At 51.9% G+C, this 15,511-nt stretch overlaps 1 protein-coding gene across 1 annotated transcript; it reads right to left on the bottom strand.

Annotated features, from left to right (window-relative positions):
- Positions 1-5,444: 5,444 nt before the first annotated feature.
- Positions 5,445-6,609, bottom strand: LOC123389924 (testis-specific Y-encoded protein 1-like; the record flags this gene model as incomplete). Its single annotated transcript, XM_045072826.1, has 4 exons — positions 6,431-6,609; positions 6,091-6,265; positions 5,819-5,930; positions 5,445-5,617 (listed from the first exon to the last, which is right to left on the bottom strand). Coding segments are annotated over exons 1-4 (639 nt in total), but the record flags the coding sequence as incomplete, so codon positions are not given.
- Positions 6,610-15,511: the final 8,902 nt, after the last annotated feature.

Below are 15,511 nucleotides of genomic sequence, written 5' to 3'. Positions count from 1 at the left end.
GGGTTCATGCTCACAGGACTCCCTCAAAATCCAACAGGATGGGGGCTGGAGAATCCCACCAGGCTTTTTGCCTCCGTGCTATTTCCTGTGCCCCAAATATAAACCCACACATGGACACAAGGTGCTTTGTAACTTGTTTATGGCCCTTCTCCCTGACCCTGCAGCTAGGGACAGGATCCTCTCTAGCGCTGCCCCTGCTGATCCTTGTCCCTTTTGCTGTCCCGTGCAGGCAGAGCACGACGTAGAGGAGCCCATCCAAGTTTCTCAACAGTAGAGGCCTCATCAGATTCTTTGTAGGGGTCCAACACAGATGCTCTGTGTTGTCCACTTCGACACAGCTGCCATGCCAAGACACACACACACACACACACACACACACACACACACAGAGAAACATGAAAATACACACAAAAGTCTTAGCTATTTGTGAAAATGTATGATGCCAGGGATAGTGAACGTGATGTTGTGAGCATGCCTTGTCCTCGTGGGATCCCGGTGCTTCCACAGCGAGGGCACCGTGACCGTGCTTAGATGGCGTGGGAACATTCCCAAGGACATGTGAACGTCTGTGGGAGGACATGCAGTGCTCAGGCATGTGGACGGCCGTCAGGGAGTCGTGGTCCAAGAGTGGGCTGGGACAAGGAGCCCGACTCCCAAAGACAGGCAGGCCATCGCCAACCGAACGAGCGGCAGGAGGACCGAGAGAGAGGCCGACAGCCATGGGAGACACTTCAGGAAAATGGGCTGGGGGAGCCTTGCTTGTCCGGATTGGCCAGGGGTTTTCCGAAGGACAGCATGGCAGGCATGAACCTGCCGGACTAGACCCATCCTCGGCCCTGTGTGTGCGCTCTGAGATCCCCAGGCTCACTTCCCACCCTGCCACCTGCTCCATGGGTCCAAGCTCCTCTGAGCCTCAGTTTCCCCGCCACTAAATTGACTGTCCCCTGGCACCCCTGCCCACAGGGCTCTGGACCCAGCCCTCCTGGCACCTCCTCACCAACAGGTCGTCCTCTCAACTCATTTCCATAGGCTGCTTCCTGCCTCGGGTAGTACTGGGAGGGATTGGGCCACAGGTCCTCGATGATGATCTGGTAGGGGACAAAAGGTCAGCTGAGCACGGGGCCCCCGACCCTGTTCCCCGCGGGGCATGGCAAGGCTGCCAGCCTTGTGCTTGCCTCATGGGAGGGCCTCACATACCAAGGATGGGTGGGTGTGTCCTGGGGGTTTTGGAGCCGAAAGAAGCAGGAGGAGCTTCCTTGAGATGAAGGGCAGGCTGCTTGGTGGGCCCAAGTGTCTCCGTTGCCCACGTTAGCTGTCAGGCATGGATGCGACATCAGAGACGTGATGGCACAGGCCTGGCCTCCACTCCACAGCATTGTTTCTGTGCCGGAGAGGATGAACGTGTCAGCAAGAGGCCGGCCACTTGCCAGACGGGTAGCGAGCACGGGCACTGGGGTCCAATGGAAAATGAAACTACAGGCCCAGCCCTGCTGTGTGCAGTGGATGTGCTTGAGGACATCCCCAGGGAGCCCTCTAGAAAACTGGCATCGCCATCCCCCAAACCCAGACACTGGCCATGTTTGGCGCTGGTTCATCCTTCCCTAGCCTTGAACTCTGTCTTTACCCCAGGGAAGACATGAGACCTGATAGCTGGCCTTTTGTTCATCAACTCCCGCTGCCCAGCACCACCATCCGGATGGGAAGGACCTCCCCCCACTGGGATGCCGTCCCAGAGCTTATGTGTCATAGACCTCTGGGCAAGCATGAGGGCCCATCCCTTCCTCGGAATGGGGATTCCAAGGCAGCATCGTAAGCACCAACCTTATACCAGGAGCTCAGGCACACCACCTGCTCCTTTCTGAGAAGGAGCTCATTTGTGAGCCTCCACACAGGAACATACAGGAACACGGTTGACATCGGTCTTCTACATTTCAGTGGTTTTCCTCGGGGGCCTCAGTCGACCTTGTCTTTCACCCCGGCACCAGGCTCCGTGGGAAGTTTTCACGGCTTCTGGTCAAGGGCGATGCTTCCTCATATGCATCTCAGCAGCATTAACCTCCCGGCGTGGGACAGATATGCAGATACAGACACACGGACACACGGGCACTCAGGCACTCAGAAGAGGGCTCTGCATTCCCACACCTGGTCCTGAAACAAAAATAGGAGATGGCACATGTACACACAGACACACACACAGCTGCACACATACGCACACACACACACAGAGTGAAAATACAAACACACCCCATCGGGCTCCATTCAAACACACAGACACACACATACACATGTGCTCATGCAAACGCAGCGAACACATTAAATACACACATGTATCTCTGCAACTCAGGCATGTACACCAGACATGCATGCAGGCACAGAGGTGCTCGTAAGCACACACACACACACACACACACACCATAGAGCTCTCACAGAACGTCTCTGGCACAGGCATACACATTTGGTCCCAACTGAAATAGATGTACCCAGGTGTGACCTGGAACACTCGTAGTCACACACACAAGAGACCACATCCAAAGCCTATGGCAGACAGGCATACACAACTGACCCCAGCACATCGGAGCATGCACACTCACACAAAATTACCCTTGAGGAAAGGGAAGAATGTAAGCAAAACCCTTTTTCTGCATCCTCAAAGAACGCACGTGTACACAAGCCTGCACACACACACACACTCACACACAGGAACACACACAGGCGTGCGTTCATGCGAACCCACTGTACACACTACATACACACTCGTGCATATGGATCTGAGGCCTGCACACCATCCCTTGCATGCAGACACATAGGCGTTTGCAAAAACGCTCGGGAAACACCCAATTGCCACAAGGTCTCTGGCACAGGCATACGCATTTGGCCTCACCATAAAAATCATACACGTGTGTGCCCAAAAACACTAACATGCATACTCTACCACCTCTATGGCCTCGAGCCCACAGCATATACAACTGACGGTGACACATCCGAGCATGCACACACGCTCATAGCCCTAAGGGTACAGAAGCACGTAAGCTAAACCCATCATCTCTATCATAAAGAACACACATGTAGCCACTCCCTCTCCCTCTCTCTCTCTCTCTCACACACACACACACACACACACACACACACACTGACACCATATCATGCTTATACAATAAAAATGAGCTCTCTACGTACATACACCAAACACACACACGGAGCACACGCAGGCATGCATCCCTGCCCTCCCCAACACACAGCTATGCTTGCAAGCACACGCACACACGGACAACACATACAAGGTCTCCAGTATAGGCGTACACAGTTGACCCTGCTCAAAAAAGAAGTCTGCCCCTGGTCCCCCGCAATCCATAAACATCCAAAGAATTGGACACACTGGCATTCTCACCTGTCCAAAACACATACTCCTATGCACACTCCCCGAGGATGCAGACACATGCGAGGAAAACACACGACCTCCCTAACATAGAAATGCACACTCAATCGCTCAAAAACACCCACATGTGCACGCACACGCACAAAAGCCCATGCAAACCCACATGCATTCCCTGCACACATCCTATCTCTGTCAGGGACTCATGCACCTTCAGCCCAAATACTGGACACAGAACTGCACATGGAACATACACCCACAACACACACCATAGCTCTCCAGCACTTGTACAAAGAAGGCCCCAGAGAGACACAGACACACACACATGCACTACAGGTTCTTTATTGAAGAGGAGGCACACAATGCATACACATGGTCGAGGGCATAGGGCCGTTCACCACTGCCCATACACACACACACACAGACACAGACACACACACACACACACACACAAAATAGCCGTGTGCAGGCGCGGACCTGCCCTCAGCGGCTCCCTCACACATAAACACTCAGGATGTCACCCATCCCATGGAGCACACCTGCGTTCCCTCACACATCCGTGGAACTGTCCCCTGAGCTGCAGGAGGATCTGTTGCCACAGGGAGGGATCGTGAGCGACCACCTCATCTTTGGTCCTCCCACGACCCTTGGTTTTGCGCTGGAGCTGACCAAGAGCATGCATTGGTCACAGTTCCAGGTTGAAGGGCAACAGAAAAAGCTCTCCAAGCCATGTGAATACGGTGGTACGAGGAGCCCAGGGGACCCCAGGGCCACACTCGGGAGCACCTTACCCCTCCTGTATGCCCCGCTCTACAGAACAAGACTTCCCAAGAGAGACCCGCCTCTTCAATCCTCTGCCAGATCCTGCTTGGAAGGGTGGGGTTCTGACCGCAGGCCAAGAACGGCTGTGCCCTGGCCCCTTGCTCTCCATCACCCCACCCATGGAATCCAATAGGATGGGGGTTGGAGGGTCCCACCAGGCTTATTGCCTCCTTGCCATTTCCTGTGCCCCCAATATAAAACCACACATGAACACAAGGTGCTTTGTAACTTGTTAATGGCCCTTCTCCCTGACCCTGCAGCTAGGGGCAGGATCCTCTCTAGCGCTGCCCCTGCTGATCCTTGTCCCTTTTGCTGTCCCGTGCAGGCTGCGCACCACGGAGAAGAGCCCATGCAGGTCTCTCAACGGTGGAGGCCTCATCAGATTCTTCTTGGTGGTGCAACGCGGATGCTCTGTGATGTCCACTTCCACACAGCTGCCATGCCTTGACACAGACACGCACACATACACACACCCAGAAACATGAAATACAAACAAAAGTCTTAGCTATTTGTGAAAAGGTATGATGCCAGGGATAGTGAACGTGATGTTGTGAGCGTGCCTTGTACTCATGGGATCCCAGTTCCTCCACAGCCAGGGCACCGTGACCCTGCTTGGGATGGCCTGGGACCATTCCCAAGGACATGTGAACGATGTTGGAGGAGACGCGGTGCTCAGGCATGTGGACGGCCGTCAGGGAGTCGTGGTCCAAGAGTGGGCTGGGACAAGGAGCCCGACTCCCAAAGACAGGCAGGCCATCGCCAACCGAACGAGCGGCAGGAGGACCGAGAGAGAGGCCGACAGCCATGGGAGACACTTCAGGAAAATGGGCTGGGGGAGCCTTGCTTGTCCGGATTGGCCAGGGGTTTTCCGAAGGACAGCATGGCAGGCATGAACCTGCCGGACTAGACCCATCCTCGGCCCTGTGTGTGCGCTCTGAGTTCCCGCAGGCTCACTTCCCACCCTGCCACCTGCTCCATGGGTCCAAGCTCCTCTGAGCCTCAGTTTCCCCACCACTAAATTGATTGTCCCCTGGCACCCCTGCCCACAGGGCTCTGGACCCAGCCCTCCTGGCTCCTCACCGACAGGTCGTCCTCTCAGCTCATTCCCAGAGGCCGCCTTCCTGCCTCGGGTAGTACTGCAAGGGATTGGGCCACAGGTCCTCGATGATGATCTGGTAGGGGACAAAAGGTGAGCTGAGCACGGGGCCCCCAACCCCGTTCCCCAGCAGTCGGGACTCCAGCATCTGCGCTGCTGACGAAGGCGCAGGGGCCTCACCCCGGCGATCCAGTTGGACCCTGGGCAGCTGGGGTCACACAACCAGTTGAAGAAGTTCAGGCCGCTGGGGTCTCGCCTGCGGCTGGCAGCACCACGTTCATAATCCCAGAACCACCGGACTGGAGTGCAACGAGTCTCCCGATATCCTGCGGGATGAGGAAACTTAAGGGAGGCTCTCCGAGGCCTAGGACCCACGCCAGCTCTTGCTCTCAACCGACGACCTGTCCCCCTTCCTGTGCCAAATCCCTGCACTGCCCCGAGGACCCCACACTCCTCCCTTTCCACCCCCGGGCCCTCATGCCGGGAAGCCCTCCGCCAGCTCCTCTGCACCTCAAGCCCACACCTACCGCCGATGCTAAGGTGATACTCCTTAACGATCACGTCGTTCTGGAAGTAGGGGTTGCTCCCAAAGTAAAACATCAACCTGCAGCGGTACTTGGGACGACCCAGTTCCTCCACCTGCCTCAGGAAAGCAAGAGGAGGGGGAGGGGAAGGGGTCGTTGACCCTAGGAGTTCTGCGTGACTGATCGACCGGGCCTTCAGCAACTCAACCGCACCCACTCCAGCTCAACCCCCCACTCCCAAGGCACCACTGTTGGCCTCAGGCTCCAGGGCTAACCTCTAAATTGGTCATGTAGCTGAGCATGTCTGTGTCCTGGTCGCCTATCACAGCTGATAACTGGGGGTGATTCAGGATCTGCCTTGGGTCAAGGAGCCTCGACGTCAAGGGGGCCGGGAAGAGAACCAGGAACGCCCCGGCCCTTCCGGACTGAGAGCCAGGGACGGAAGGCGGCCTGTGCAGAAACAGCAGGCACTGCCCCTCCCCACCTCCCCAGCGCTTGCCCTTTCGTCACCCATGCTCTGCCCTGGGGCATCGCAGGGCTTTGAGGATCAACAGGGCTGAGGCTCCCGGGGCCCAAGAAGGCAAGGCCTGGAGCCCGCCCACTCTCCCTGCCTACGTCCTCTCTGGCCTGTGCCTGTGCTTGGCTGGGCCAGGAGGCAGTCTGTCACCACTCTGGATGTCTGGATGGGCTCGGTACCCCTCACGGGCCCGTTTGCTTGTGTGCTCATCTGAGGCCCTGGACCCTGGAGGGACCCTCTGTGCCCACAAGGGGGCTGCTCCGCTCGCTTGCAGCATGGCTGCACACCCAGGGTCCCGAGCAAGGGCCTGGCAGAGTCAGCCATACAGGGAGGAATGGGGTAGGGCGGGAGGAAGGAGACAGAGAGACAGAGACACCCAAACCCTGACAACAGACGTAGACGTAGGGCTGGGAGTGTTGAGAGAGATAGAGAGATAGAGAGAGAGAGAGAGAGCGCGAGCGCGGGTGGGGGACATGGAGAGGGAGAGGCAGGGAGGGAGGAAACGTGTCTGGGAGCACCTGGGCCAGGGGCCCCGGCCTGCTTCAGGAGGGCCTGTGGAGACAGAGTTGGTAGCACCCGGGGCACCGTGTCCAGGGTCCCGGGGCCGCTGAAATCAGGCAGCCTGCTGACTGACTCTCAATGAGTGCAAGCGCAGCACAGAACCCTAGGTCTCCCGGGACCTCGGCAACGATACACGGTTTGAAGGACACGGAATGAGGCGGGCAGCCTCTCCATCTGCCCCATTTACCCCCAAATCCTTTCCTTCCAACATGTGCTCTGAGCCAAGTGGGCTGGGCTTCACTAGGAGTCCAGAGTGTTGACACGGGTTCCGGGACCGCAGAGGCGTGTGGGGGTGCTGCAGCCCCAAAGCACTGGCGCGGAGCTTCCACTCACAGAGGACTCCACAGGTCTCAGGCTCTGGCTTTCCCGCCAACGCGCACTCCCCGCACCCACCTCCTCCCGGACCACCCACTGCAGGACCCCGGCCCCCTAGGCAGTGCAGTAGAAGGGTAGGCCCAGGGCTCGGGGCTTTGCGCTCCCTGCGTGCCCAGCGGCCTACTGCTGGCAGGTGCCCATTGCTGGAGGGGTGGGGACTATGGTTGGGGGAGCCCGGCCCAGCTTCGCACTTCTCTAGCCCCTGGCTCAGGCTCAGGCTCTGCTCCCTGCTGCCCTGCTCCCACTGTCCTCCCCAGGGGCCAAAACGCAGCCGGCGCGATGAAGGAAGGATACGGCGCGTGCCCAGAAGCCAGGGATGCCCTGGATGATGGCCCTCCTTCGAGCCAGGTGACCACTCCGCTTCTGATTCATCCTGCGCTTGAGCCGCAGGTAGGCCCTGGTGGCTTGGACATCCACAGAGCGGAGCGCTTCCTGAACCACCTGCAGCGCGGCAAGGGCGGCCCCGGCTGTGTCGGGCCGCGGCACCGGCTCTGCCTGCGACAGCTCCTTCGGCTTCTGGACCTGCTCTGCTTCTGCCACCTCCTCGTCTTGCACCGCCAGCACCTCCTCGTCTTCCACCGCCAGCACCTCCTCGTCTTCCACCGCCAGCACCTCCTCGTCTTCCACCGCCAGCACCTCCTCGTCTTCCACCGCCCGCACCTCCTCGTCTTCCACCGCCAGCACCTCCTCGTCTTCCACCGCCCGCACCTCCTCGTCTTCCACCGCCACCACCTCCTCGTCTTGCACCGCCAGCACCTCCTCGCATTCCACCGCCAGCACCTCCACGTCTTCCACCGCCACCACCTCCACCTCCCCCACGATATCCTGTACCACAAGCACCAACACCTGCCCAGCGCCGGCCTCCTCTGGGCCACGCGGGGCCTCAGCTTCCCGCACAGCCGTTGCCACCAAACCGGCAGCCTCCAGGGCCAGAAGCGCCCCCGCGTGCCCGCAGGAGCCGGTCTCCCTGAGGGCAGCCGCCTCCTCACCGCCCCCGTCTGGGACCAAGGTGGTCCGGGATTCTGGGGCAGCTCCGCCTTCCCGGGACCTCGACTCCCTCTCTATGTGGCGGTGGCCCTGAACCCAGGCAACTGCGGAGGGCATGTTCAGCTCGGACATCCGGGAACCGTGGTGGGCTGCAGCCACTTATCCGAGTGTGCGCGAGTCTGGGGCACGCATGTGTACAGGGCCTTGGGGCATCCGGGGCCGCGGCTGAGAGGGAGGACAGGGCTTGCTCGGGGGAAGTCACGCATGCAGCCTGGGGGGGATACAGCATTGGACGGCGTCACCACCAGCCTTGTCCCTGGCAGGCCCCAGAGCCAGCCAGGAAGCCTGCCCTTGCCGCTCTACCGCGTGGTGGCCTCCATGCCTCTCAACTCCTCTCATTTTTTTCAGAGACACATCTCAGGCCTTCCCCACAAGTGAAATATTAAGGGGGGTTCCATAAAAGAGGAAAAATCCTAAGAATAGCATTGAACAGAAATATAGAGACAATCTACAGGAAGAAAGACTTCAAAGGTAACTCGATGTCAATAAAAACGTATCTATCAATAATCACTCTCAATGTGAACGGCCTAAATACGCCCATAAAATGGCACAGGGTTGCAGATTGGGTAAAACGACAGGACCCATCCATATGTTGTCTACAAGAGACCCATTTTGAACCTAAAGATACACCCAGACTGAAAGAGAAGTGACGTAGAAGCATTTTCAGGCCAATGTGCCTAAAAAGAAGGCTGGGGTAGCAATTCTCATATCAAGAGTTTCTGCCTACAATTATAATTCTTCATTCTTATTTTAGATGTCTCGAGGACTTTCAAGAATCTGTAATCTTGGGAGGAAACCATTTGGCCTCTAGTATGTGAATGCTGGTTCCATTTCGAGATTCAGAAAATTTTCATGAAGAACTTGTTCCACTATATCTTCTAGACTTCTTTCTTTGTCCTCCCCTTCAGGGATTCCAATAATTCTGACATTGGAACGTTTCATGGCATTATTTATTTCCCTGATTTCCCTGTTTATGTGGCTTCTAACCTGTTTGTTCCAGGCTTCCTCCTGATCCTTTCTCTCTATCTGTTTGTCCTCCAGATCACTAATTCTATTTTCTGTTTCAGTTACCTCTAGCTTTGAGAGAATTTAGTTTAGATGGAACACATTGAGAGCATGGTGAACCTCCTCCCTGGTCGCTTTCAGCTCTTCCCTAACATTGGAAACGTGATCTCTGGTTGTTTTCAGTTTGGCCCTAATCAATTCCATTTGGTCACTCATGGCTTTCTCCAACCTAGCTATTGCCTCGATAATTGTTAGCCGGAATTCTCTTTCCAACATATTGTCTATGTTGATAGCCATTAGCTCTGTTGCAGAAGGCTCATCCTGTGTATTTTTCTTCTGTTGAGCATTCCTCCTCCTAATCATTTTGGTGAGAGATGGCTGAACAGGTGTAACTGGATGTATTGACCATGGTGCAGTCAAGGTGCACCCTGGAACGCTTCTGAGCAATCAGGGTTCCCCACCCAAATGAGAGAAAAAAGAAAAGGAAAAGAAAAAAAAAAGAGAGAGAAACAGAGAGAGACAGGAATGAAAGGTGAGATAAAAGAGAAGTTTCAGCCCAAATGGGCCCCAAGGTAAGATTTATGAAGTAGACAAACAAAAACAAACAAAAAGACTGATAAAAGCATATGAGAAGAGAAAAAAATTATTATATATATTTGCAGATATATATATGCAAATAAAGGAAGAACCTCATCAAAAAGAACCCCAAGTGTAGGATTTATATGCTATCAGGACAAACACAAAAACACAGAAACAGTGGTGGAAGAAGATGGGAGAGTGGTTGTAAATTCTCAGTGTGGGCGAGGAAGGTTGTTTTGATTCTTCCTGGATGTATCTTGATATCTTTGTTAAAGGACTCAACTTTCCCAAGATAAAGGGGGATTAAGAATTGGTTTACCTATAGGGGTACCATTGATTGGGGAAATGGGTTTACCTTGAAATTTAACTCTATATTAGAAAATAAAAATTTAAAAAAAAGAATAAACTAGACTAAAATAAACTAAAACTTAAAAAAAGAAATTAAAAAAATAGAAATGCAAAAGGAAAACACAGGTGTATGTATTAAAAAGTTCAGGTTAGAAGGTTATTATGCAATTTGATGTACTGGACAGCTCGCTGTGATGGTAAATAGGTTAAAATTATCTATATAATGATAAAAAATTATCTATATAAAACATGAGCCAAAATAGTGGGAACGAATTAATAATAAAAATTGTCCTATGAAGTAGTGATGGTTGTCTTCTTCTTCTTCTTCTTCTTCTTTTTTTTTTTTTTAATTTCCTGGTTGGTTTTCTGGGGCCTGTCACATGGATTTTCAGTCAATGATGTTCTCTGAGTTAAGTCCCCCCGCCCCCAAGGGGATGGGTTCTGAGGAAACTTTTTTTTTTTTCAGTCTTTTCTCTGGAGGTTTTTGTATTTGTTCACTTTTGTTTTTCTCTCTCGCCTTGACTGCTTTTGATCGTTTTTGTAGGTTTAGAGGAAAGCAAACTGCACCCTGACCTCCCTCTCAGAGAGAAGCCTCATTCCAGCCCATATAAATCCTCCCTTGGGTGCTGGCAGAGCAGGTTCCCAGTCACAGTCCCTGGGGATGCAGGATTTTTTGTTTGTACCCAAAATCACGGCAGCAGAGGCTGTCTGGGTGGCTCCAGACTGCTGGAGAGTTTCCAAGCAGTGATTGCACACTGAGATTTTCCTGCTGGCCCAGGCTGGGAGTGCCTGGTCTTTCCAGGTTAGAGAGCACCGGGCTGGTGCCTATGCGCAATTCTCTCAGGGAAGGGCAGCGCAGGGCACGACTAGGACTCTGATGGCATGGCAGGGCACTCACGTGGAGACTGCAAAAAGGCTGTGCTTCGTTGGCTGGTGAGGCTCCCAGCCCCTCACGGGAGCCAGGTCCCACGTGCTCTCAGGGGCGCTGTTGTTTCAGGGCCCAAGACCTGGTTTCTCTGCTGCACTTCTCTGGCTCCATGCCCGGGGTGGCTGTCCTGGGTCTGGGGACTTAAGTCCCTGTCCCTAACACCCTGATTCCCACATCCCCCCTCCAATGATCCTTTGCTCTTTTTGAGTGCTTTTTACCAGACTCCCAAGTTAATGCTGGTCCCCAGGGGTAGGGCACTCTCCTATTGGGATATTACTTTCCAATGGGTCTCCTCTGGTGACTCCCTCCCCCTTTTGTTTATCTTCTGATATCAGTCCAAATTTCCCACTCCACTTTACCTGCCCCCTGGTGTCTTCTGCTCTGGTAGAGATCCAGACGTGTATAATTCTGATCTCAGGCTGATTTCATGGGTGATCTGAGTTCTTTGGAAGGTAATCAGCTCACTTTAGGGTACAGGTTGAAAGGGCACCTCCTCCTACTTCCCTGCCTTCTTGTCTCCCCTCTCACAGACTTCTTTCTGCCCTTTAGAGTCTCGGAACCTTCTCTATACAAGTGCACATGTATTCAATATGGCCTGCATATTGAAAAATTAGTTGAAAGGAAAATTAGTTGAGACTTCCATTCTTCTTCCATTCTTCCATTCTTTACCGACTTGTCTCTCAGAGAACCCATGGCAGTGGATCAACAACATCCTCATGATTCCACACATCCATTGGAAAACCTGCCTATCCCCCAGAGGAAAGTTATTCCTTATACCTTGTGCCCTCTGAATAATTCTTTCTCTGGGGGAAAGAAGGGCCCATATAACCATTGCTTGAGCACATACATACTCCCAGGTCCCTCCATTGAGGAGACTTGTTTGCTGAAAGTGGCATGTGCCACAGACTTCTTTTTACGTGTCAGGGACATGGCACCTTCCCTACCATTAGTAGGCATAGTTTTGCTCTAGGTCTCTCCTCTGGAAAAAATGTTCATCATCACTAGCCATCAGGGAAATTCAAATTAAAACCACATTGAGATATCACCTTATACCAGTTAGAATGGACCAAAATTAGCAAGACAGGAAACCACATGTTTTGGAGAGAATGTGGAGAAAGGGGAGCCCTCTTACACTGTTGGTGGGAATGAAAGTTGGTGCAGCCTCTTTAGAGAACAGTGTGGAGATTCCTCACAAAATTAAAAATAGAGCTTCCCTATGACCCTGCAATTGCACTACTGGGGTTTTACCCCAAAGGTACAGATGTAGTGAAAAGAAGGGCCATCTGTACCCCAATGTTTATAGCAGCAATGGCCATGGTCACCAAACTGTGGAGAGAACCAAGATGCCCTTCAACGGATGAATGGATAAGGAAGATGTGGTCCATGTACAATGGAGTATTAAGCCTCCACCAGAAAGGATAAATATCCAACTTTTGTAGCAACATGGGCGGGACTGGAAGAGAATATGCTGAGTGAAATAAGTCAAGCAGAGAGAGTCAAGTATCATATGGTTTCACCTATTTGTGGAGCATAACAAATAACATGGAGGACATTGGGAGATGGAGAGGAGATGGGAGTTGAGGGAAATTGGAAGGGGATGTGAACCATGAGAGACTATGGACTCTGAAAAACAACCTGAGGGGTGAAGGTTGGGAGGTTGGGGGGGCCAGGTAGAGGATATTGAGGAGGGCATGTATTGCATGGAGCACTGGTTTTGATGCAAAAACAATGAATTCTGTTATGCTGAAACATTCCTCTGGAACCCAGAATTTGTTGAGAGTCCCATTCTCCACATAGGAGTTTGATTGGGCTACCTCTGCACTAATTTCCTCTTCTCCCACATGTCCATTTGAAAGACACTTCTTCTTTGAGGAACAACATGTCACGTGAGATTTGGTTCTCAAACCAGACATATTCATGTCTGGTTCTCCACAGACCTCACAGATCAAGATGTTCCTGAAGTTTTGTGGTCTCCATAGACCTGTTTTCATTGGAAGGATAGGATGTCTTCCTTTTGCTTTGAAATATATGTTGTTGAGGGCTTCTCCCTTGACGAAACTTCTTATTGGCTGAACATTGCCTTCTGCACAGACTTGTTTCTGTGCATTCCGAATATGGAATCATCTGTAGGCTACTGCACTTGGATTGGATGTCGTGGCTCTCTTCTGGAATCAAGAAGGTAGTGAGTGTTCCTTCTTAAACTTGTGTCTAGAGTTAAAATAATGGTGGTATCCTCATGACTCTTCAATGGGAAAGGCTTCTACCTTCTACCTTCACCATGCAAGTGACTGCTTCAATGAATGTACTCCTCAGATGTACTCTCAGAGGGAGAGAGAGGGTAATTTTCCTGGTGCTTAAATCAGACATACTGGATGACTTCTGCCTTGATGTCACTTGTTTACTCAACGTTGCTTCTTGACACACATACAAGGCAGAAGGCTCTCCACTGAAATTTCTTGTTGTATGCTCGAAGTTGCAACTCCTCAGACTGGTTTCTGCACAGGCACTCAGAGCCTTCCATATAGCAGATCACAGGTATTAGATATGGTCTGTCTCTGCTGACAGAATTACTTGAGAGTTCCTTTCTTCACAGACCTATGTTTCAGAGATCCAGCCATGGTGGTATCCTCAGGATGCCACCCATCCATTGCAAAACCCACCTATCTTCAGGAGGAAAGCTGTTCCCTACACACTGTGCCTGCCTCAGAATTGTTTTGCAGTGGGAAAGATAGGGCCCATTCCCAAAGCTGAAACATCTCCATATTCCAATATTCCTCCCTTTAAGGGAGATTGGTTATTTACTGAAAGTGGAATTACCCATAGACTTATTTCTACATATCAGGGACCTGACATCTTCTGTATCATAGCACACAAGGATTTGCTCTCGATCTCCCCTCTAGAAAACAGAATTCGTTGAGAGTTCCATCCACCACAGTGAAAACTGTCGAGGTTCCCTCAGCACTCATTTCCTCTTCATCCACACTTCGCATTAAGAAACATTTCTTCTTCAAGGAGCACAATGTCACCTGACATGGGGTTCTCCACAGAACACTTTCTCAGAGGGAAGAATAGTGTTGGTTCCTGCTCCAGATACACATGCATGCTCATAAGATTCTCTGCTGAGGAACTTGTTGGCTATGGGTAGCACTCTCCAAGGATGGGGATCTATTGCCAAGGACCATGACCCCTTCTGTATCCACTCACACAGACACTGGGCATTGTCTCTATATTCTGGTAACAAGCAATATTTGACCATTTCATTCTCCATGGACTTGTTTCTTGGTATTCCATCTGCAGCCTTTCCCTCTAGATTGCACATGTCCATTGGAAAAATGCTTCTGTCTGCAGTAATCATAATGTTCCTGAAGTGTTGTGATATACCCAGACTTGATTCAAGGGCTGGAGGAGGGCACACTTTCCTGTAGCATCAAGACATACATGCCTGAGGGCATCTCCCATGAGGAATCTTATTATTGGGTGAACATTTCCTTCTGCAGGGACTTGCTTCTGCAATTTTGGAATAACAGTCCTTCCATAATTTACCACCCTTGGATTGGATATCATGTCTCTTTCTGACATTAAAAAGGTAGTTGGGTGTTCCTTCCTAAAACTTGTGTCTTGAGTTCGGAGAACGGTGTTTTCCTCATGATTCTGCATGTGAATTGAAAAAAGGCTTCTATTTTCACCAAGGGATTAGTTCAATGCTGTATTCTCCACACATGCTTGCTCAGAGGGATGAATAGGGAATGTTTCCGTGATTGCAAACACAAATGCAGGAGGGCTTCTGGCTTGATGTTCCTTGTTCACTCAAAGTTTCATTCTCCACACACTTCTTTCTGCCCTTGAGGTGCATGGCACCTTCCCTCTCCTATCATGCACATCTCCAAGAGGGCATCTCTCCTCTGGAAGCCAGCATGTGTGGAGAATTCCCTCCAACCCTGATTCATCTCTAACAATGAAATCAGCACTAGGTTCCTCTTGACTCTACCCAAGCCTTGGAAAATGTTTCCATTTCAGGAAGTAGAGGTTCCTTGAAGGCTGTTTGGCACACAGACTTCATTGTTACAGGTAAAGTCACAGCACTTTCCTGTTTCTTAAGCACTTACATACTTGAAAGCTTCCCACTTGCAGAAACACTCACTGAACATTGTCTTCTCCACAGACATTTGCCTAATCATCACAGACATGTCACATTCCCTTGATTACCACACCTAGATTTGATCAGTCTTCTGTCATCTGAAAGCAGAAGTAGTCTAGGCATTCATTTTCCGTGGAACTGTTTCTCAGAATTAAAGTGGGGTGGGCCTCCTGAGGATCCCCCCCCATGTGCCTTTGA

Source organism: Mustela putorius, unplaced genomic scaffold (genome assembly GCF_011764305.1).
Source record: "Mustela putorius furo isolate JIRA1106 unplaced genomic scaffold, ASM1176430v1.1 tig00004197_pilon_pilon_pilon, whole genome shotgun sequence".
Taxonomy (NCBI): Eukaryota; Metazoa; Chordata; class Mammalia; order Carnivora; family Mustelidae; genus Mustela; species Mustela putorius.
The sequence above is the reverse complement of the archived record's forward strand: the minus strand, read 5'-3'. Positions and strand labels throughout refer to the sequence as shown.